Source organism: Rutilus rutilus (genome assembly GCF_951802725.1).
Source record: "Rutilus rutilus genome assembly, chromosome: 22".
In the NCBI taxonomy this organism is placed as follows: Eukaryota; Metazoa; Chordata; class Actinopteri; order Cypriniformes; family Leuciscidae; genus Rutilus; species Rutilus rutilus.
In genome coordinates, this window is record NC_140227.1 from 5,311,318 (window position 1) to 5,318,727 (window position 7,410).

Genomic DNA, 7,410 nt, shown 5'->3' on the forward strand with positions numbered 1-7,410 from the left:
CAGCTTGTGCATGAACAAAAAATATGTAATTCAGAGGGCATCATAAAAAGACAGGTTTACTCTATATTCTAGTATGAATTTAATTTTCTGCCCTGACACCTAGGACAAAGAATCCAGTGTACAAACATTCTGGTAGTATTATTTTTCTCTAATCTGTCAAAAATTACATTATTTTTGTCCAGAAGCATTTGTAATTTTACCAAAAACATTGTGAACTGCATATATTAAAATATGTCAACAAGATTCAACAAGACATTTTCACCTGGCTAACCCAATGTTTAGATCTGTTGTGATATTTATGCAAATTAGCACGTAATTAGATTATGCACGTTTGTCCATGTTAACAAACAATAAAAAAAAAAAAAATTTTTTTTGTTTGTCTTGATGTAAGTAATCAACTCAGTAATTTTCATGGTGATATCTAAAGGTTAAAAATTTTACCCTATTCACGTGAGTAAAAGAATGAATAGGCGTATGAATAGGCTATATTTGGGTATTTTTCTAAACTTTCCCCTTATGGGATTCTTCTGGGCTTTTTTCCCCTTAATTAGTACATATCGAGGATACAAAATCAGTTGAGTTTGCTTCTGTTGCAATTTGTTCAATTTTTTCATAAAATGACTGGACTATAAGAACGTCTACCTACGGCGCCACCTTGGCCACATTCCACGCGTGACGCCACAATGCATGCCGCTATAGTCTACGAGTCAGCGACTATAATGCTCCAGTAACAACTTCACGAACCTTTACCAGCAGATACAGTGGAAAATTGCTTTTAACAAACGTCAAAGTTCTTAATAATACTCGTAAATTGCTTGTGTTGTGACTATACTTCTACTCCGCTAAATAGGAAGCACGAGACATAATCAATGACAGCACTAAAGACCGAAGTAGTGCTGCTGGCATGCGGTTCCTTCAACCCCGTCACAAACATGCACCTGCGAATGTTTGAACTGGCTCGAGATTACCTTGAATACACTGGTAAACTTTCAATAAAACATGTATTAATGTAAATATATACTTTTACATAGGCCTATATTTAACACATACCTTCATATTTTTGTATTTCTTTGTTGATTCAGGAAGATACACAGTGTTGAAAGGAATAATCTCTCCAGTTGGAGATGGGTATAAAAAGAAAGGTCTGATTGAAGACTGTCATCGGTTAGAGATGGCTAGACTGGCCACAGAGAACTCCGAGTGGATCACTGTGGATGACTGGGAGATTCAGCAGCCGGAGTGGATGGAGACAGTCAAAGTACTTCGGTGGGAACATCTTAAAATCATGTGCTTTCAGTGAATGTTTAGTTTTGGTTGACGTAAAAGATAATGGCACAACCTTTCTGTTTTGCACTTATTGTAGTGCTTTTTACCTTTGCATGACTTCCATGTCACAACTGATAGTGTCATCTTGTGTGGTTGGGCTGGACGTCATATTTGATGTTCTACTATGTCAAAATGATCAAAGTTTTATGCAAAATTGACATTGAATCAGATCCTTCTTTTTCAAATGTATTTAGGCACAATCATGCAGAACTAATTTCCAGCTGTGACAACAACAGTAATAATGGGTACACAGTGAGGTGTAGGAAGAGGAGACAGCTGGAGCAAAATACAACCATCTGTCAGATCGGTTTTTCTTTTAACACAAAAGCAGGTATGGAAAATAATCCACAGCAATCCTTCATAGGATAAATGTTCCTACTTCTCAGTGCATTTAAAGTGGTGTTTATAATGTCACTCTGTCACAGTACCTGACAACAGGCAATAAAAATGAACGGCTGATGTGCCCTCGGGACAGTAGAGAAATTGTATAGCGAGTTATATTTGTGTTTAGTTGATAAACTCCAAAACAACATCCTTTTTTATGTATTATATATTTAAAATATTTTATATGTAAAAATATAAATATAAAATAAATATTAAAATTGTAAAAATATAAACTGTAATTGAAATATACTCTATTGTTCAAAAGTTTGGGGTCTGTACAGTAAAACAGTAATGTTGTGCAATGATATTGCAATTTAAAATATCTGTTTATATTTTAAGCTTGATTATTATCATTGAAAACAGTTGTGCTGCTTAATATTTTTGTGGAAATCATGCTGTTTTTTTTTTCTCCCAGGATTCTTTGATGAATAGAAATCAAAATAATTTAATTTATTTTAAATGGAAATATTTTGTAACAATATATGACTGTCTCTACTGTCACTTTTGATTGATTTAGTGTATCCTTGTTGAATAAAGGTGTTCATTTCTTTTTAATAAAAAACTTGTGACCCCAAACTTTGGAACTGTAATTTAACTTTTTAAAATATAAGTTAAAATCAAATGTATTTTCTTCTGGCCTTCTAGAATGTTCAACATACTCTGTCTTCATGTTTTAATATTTAGTTGCAGTACAACAGCATAACCATAATTAGCATATAGTGTTGGCTTGTCCATGTGGCTTTGGATAGGAGCAAGTATTTCAATTAAATCATAACTTTTATAACAAGATGATTTTATAACCGTGATTAAAGCAGTCAAAATAACTAATTATGTGTATATATATATACAGTGAGGAAAATAAGTATTTGAACACCCTGCTATTTTGCAAGTTCTCCCACTTAGAAATCATGGAGGGGTCTGAAATTGTCATAGTAGGTGCATGTCCACTGTGAGAGACATAATCTAAAAAAAAAAAATCCAGAAATCACAATGTACTATTTTTTTTGTATGATACAGCTGCAAATAAGTATTTGAACACCTGAGAAAATCAATGTTAATATTTGGTACAGTAGCCTTTGTTTGCAATTACAGAGGTCAAACGTTTCCTGTAGTTTTTCACCAGGTTTGCACACACTGCAGGAGGGATTTTGGCCCACTCCTCCACACAGATCTTCTCTAGATCAGTCAGGTTTCTGGGCTGTCGCTGAGAAACACGGAGTTTGAGCTCCCTCCAAAGATTCTCTATTGGGTTTAGGTCTGGAGACTGGCTAGGCCACGCCAGAACCTTGATATGCTTCTTACAGAGCCACTCCTTGGTTATCCTGGCTGTGTGCTTCGGGTCATTGTCATATTGGAAGACCCAGCCTCGACCCATCTTCAATGCTCTAACTGAGGGAAGGAGGTTGTTCCCCAAAATCTCGCAATACATGGCCCCGGTCATCCTCTCCTTAATACAGTGCAGTTGCCCTGTCCCATGTGCAGAAAAACACCCCCAAAGCATGATGCTACCACCCCCATGCTTCACAGTAGGGATGGTGTTCTTGGGATGGTACTCATCATTCTTCTTCCTCCAAACACGTTTAGTGGAATTATGACCAAAAAGTTCTATTTTGTTCTCATCTGACCACATGACTTTCTCCCATGACTCCTCTGGATCATCCAAATGGTCATTGGCAAACTTAAGACGGGCCTTGACATGTGCTGGTTTAAGCAGGGGAACCTTCCGTGCCATGCATGATTTCAAACCATGACGTCTTAGTGTATTACCAACAGTAACCTTGGAAACGGTGGTCCCAGCTCTTTTCAGGTCATTGACCAGCTCCTCCCGTGTAGTTCTGGGCTGATTTCTCACCTTTCTTAGGATCATTGAGACCCCACGAGGTGAGATCTTGCATGGAGCCCCAGTCCGAGGGAGATTGACAGTCATGTTTAGCTTCTTCCATTTTCTAATGATTGCTCCAACAGTGGACCTTTTTTCACCAAGCTGCTTGGCAATTTCCCCGTAGCCCTTTCCAGCCTTGTGGAGGTGTACAATTTTGTCTCTAGTGTCTTTGGACAGCTCTTTGGTCTTGGCCATGTTAGTAGTTGGATTCTTACTGATTGTATGGGGTGGACAGGTGTCTTTATGCAGCTAACAACCTCAAACAGGTGCATCTAATTTAGGATAATAAATGGAATGGAGGTGGACATTTTAAAGGCAGACTAACAGGTCTTTGAGGGTCACAATTCTAGCTGATAGACAGGTGTTCAAATACTTATTTGCAGCTGTATTATGCAAATAAATAGTTAAAAAATCATATATTGTGATTTCTGGAATTTTTTTTTTAGATTATGTCTCTCACAGTGGACATGCACCTACGATGACAATTTCAGACCCCTCCATGATTTCCAAGTGGGAGAACTTGCAAAATAGCAGGGTGTTCAAATACTTATTTTCCTCACTGTATATATATATATATATATATATATATATATATATATATTTTAGAGACCCCTCAATTGAAGCTGTTGTGTGGTGCTGATATGCTGGAGTCATTTGGCGTCCCCAACCTATGGAAGCCTGAGGACATTGAAGAGATAGTGGGGTAGGGTTGTGCCGATAGACGATAGTATCGTGTATCGACGATAGACAGAGATATCGCCGATGGCAGATGCCTTTGACGATATCAATACGATAATTGGCTCGTTTTCCTATTAATGTATTAAATTATTATTATTATTATTATTATTATGAAGCTAGTATAGTTACAATTATATTTGCCTTGCCTAAATTCATAACGACATCACCACATAACCACACTTGCGACATCACATAACCACACATGCGACGTCACCGACGCGCGCGTATGAAGACTCCTCAAAGAAAATATTTTTAAAACAGACTAAAAAAAAACTACATCCCACAACGAAATTTAATTGCAAGGTGATCCATTCACAAATTGCCAAGAGTGCTTAACAGACGCATCATTCTTATACAGAGCCAAGATGAAGACGCGGCATCGTTGTTCGTCAGTATTTTGTTTCCATAGCACATTAACAAAATATTTAATGACAGTAAAAACACTAAAAACAGTACAATTACAAAATATTAATTATAATAATAATATCAATAAAATTATATAGGCCGCCTAGGCCTAATAAAGTCTTTAGTAGGTTACACGAAGCATCTGTGGAACTCTGCCTGTGAAAATCACAAGCAACTTCAAACTTGTTTAACAAGAAATATATTCTTCTATTTTTTTTCACTGTCAATAATGTAAGTCCACAAGAGAAATATTAAGCCAGTAAATTAAGATGCTGTAGCCTACCGTTATATCCACCGTCGTCTCTGAGAGAACGCGCAGTTAATGCAGTGAAAGCGCAGTCCGTTTCTGCTTTCGTTTTCAGGGAATGAGCGCGTTTACATGCACGTTATTAACTCGATTATGCTGAATAAACTGACAATGCATGTGGTCATGTAAACGGATTAACCCATTTTCCTTTATCAGAGTCAAGTCATAAGTAAGTACCGATCGACTTTTAGATTTTTGCCTCTGATTTCTCCCGGCATTTAAAACCCGCGTTATTTGGGCTTATTGAAGTGCGGTGCGCATAAGTGAAGTGCATCCAGACAGAGGAGGACATATCGCAGACTCCGACTCTTTCTTGACCCAATAAATTAAAACGTGTTCTCATGATCTCGTGCAGAAGCAGCCTACAGTCAAAATGCTGCATCTGTAACGGCATGAGAGGATAATGTGTGTCCGTAAATTTCCCGCTGACATGTTGAAATATACAAGAATGGTCAGATACAAGAATGATTAGGATTTTTTTTTTTTACCTCACTAGGCTATACCAGGAAACAACCTGATTTAGCCTATTAATAAACACTCCACCTTTGCTAGCAAAATAGAAAAAGATTCTCATTTAAAACGAAGTAATAAAACAAGCAAATTGATGAGTAAATAAGCAAGTTAATAATCAAATAAGTAAGCCCCGCCCCCCTCACGATAATATCGTGTATCGCCGATCTCACAGGCTGACGATAGGACGATATGAAAATGGAGCATATCGCGCAACCCTATAGTGGGGCGTTACGGTGTGGTGTGCATCACAAGATGTGAGAAGCTTATCAATCAGTCTAATGTGCTGTCCAGACACCGTAAGAACATCCATGTGGTTCAAGAATGGGTGACCAATGAGATCTCAGCCACCCATGTGCGCTGTGCACTACGCAAAGGACATAGTGTACGCTACCTTGTGCCCGACCCTGTGGTGGGCTATTTTCAAGATCACAGTCTGTATAACGAGGGCGACCTGAAGAATGCTGATGACATCGTCGCCCCTCTTCAGAGATACACCAGTGCCAACTGTGCCAGCAGCAGTGGGATCGATCAGGATGGCATGGATGCTTCTCCTGAAACCCCTGAGGAGAACAGCCCAATAGGTGAATGTCAACAAAGTATTATATATAATTCGTATATATAATAAATTGGACCAATTATTCATGTTTAATCTGTGGTTGGAGTTTCTAATAACATGCTATTTTGTTTTTCTTCTTTTTTCAGAAATGCCCAAAGTAAAGCCTGTTTTATACTTCTGCGTCGAACTGCCGCCGTAGCTACGTCGTAGGCTGTGTGTAGCGCGCGTACCCTACGGCGTACCCTGACGTGCACCTCTCCAAAAATGTAACAACGCGTCAATTCTACGCGGACACAAGCGCTGTGATTGGTCTGCCAGAACCCCTCCCTCGGGGTTTCACATGCTCCCTAGGTGCGTGTCAACGCGGACAACGACACAGAAGTATAAATTAAAACCAACACGTTGCCTACGGCGTATAGGCTCCGGCGTAGGTCCGACGCAGAAGTATAATGAGGCCTTTAGGAAGAACAAAATTAGTGCATTCTTGGTCTGAACCAATGTCTTCATAGGAAATAAGTCTACAATGTAAGTCCATTGTAAAACTGGAGTATGAACAGGAATCAAACAATTATATTTTCAGTGTAAATCCTCTTTAGTGAAAGACTAATCTAGGCTGTTGTGTTCTTGTGCAGAAAGACAACACATGGAGCTAAACTGAAGGAGATGAATCTGCAGCAGCCGGGTGGTACAAGTCTGAGCTCTGTAAGATGTTTACGTTTATTTAATTAATTAATTTAATTTATTTTTACAGTAGATATGTTAATGTATAATGTTAATTTTTCTCCCAAAAAAATATCTTACCTAATGCCATAAACATACAGAGCCCTGTCAGCTGGTATTATTATTAAAGGTTAAAAATAACATCTCAAATGAAATATAATCCGTTTTTTATAATAACATATATATTTTATAATATTATATTATAATATTTTAATGATATATATAGGTACAAATATAATAAATGTGTAATATAGTTATCATATTTAGCAAAATACTTTTCTATAGCAATTTTTTCAAGTCCAGCTAACATGCTATGGTCATAATTGGCTTTCCTGAGGTAAATGTAACGTTATGTGACATATTGTTCTCCAGCTGTTTTATGGACCTCTGTCCGCGGTTGAGAAACAATGATCGATCGATTTTATTACATTTCGGTAAGTTGAACTGTATCTTTCAAATTACCTATTGATCATTTGTGTTTATTTACCATTAACTAGTAGTAAAGAGTAACAGATCATCGGTTCATGTGCCGCTTGAACTGAGATTTGTCAGCGATCTGTCACGTCACATTTACAAGCG

General features: G+C 37.7%; 1 protein-coding gene across 1 annotated transcript; it reads left to right on the forward strand.

Annotated features, from left to right (window-relative positions):
- Window positions 1-869: 869 nt before the first annotated feature.
- On the forward strand, window positions 870-6,769 carry LOC311281731 (nicotinamide/nicotinic acid mononucleotide adenylyltransferase 1-like; the record flags this gene model as incomplete). The annotated part of the gene is made up of 6 exons (XM_084394940.1): window positions 870-981; window positions 1,083-1,266; window positions 1,521-1,657; window positions 4,199-4,295; window positions 5,808-6,136; window positions 6,744-6,769. The coding sequence occupies 6 exons, from the start codon at window positions 870-872 to the stop codon at window positions 6,767-6,769; spliced, it is 885 nt and encodes a 294-aa protein (XP_084251066.1).
- Between the last annotated feature and the right edge of the window lie 641 nt (window positions 6,770-7,410).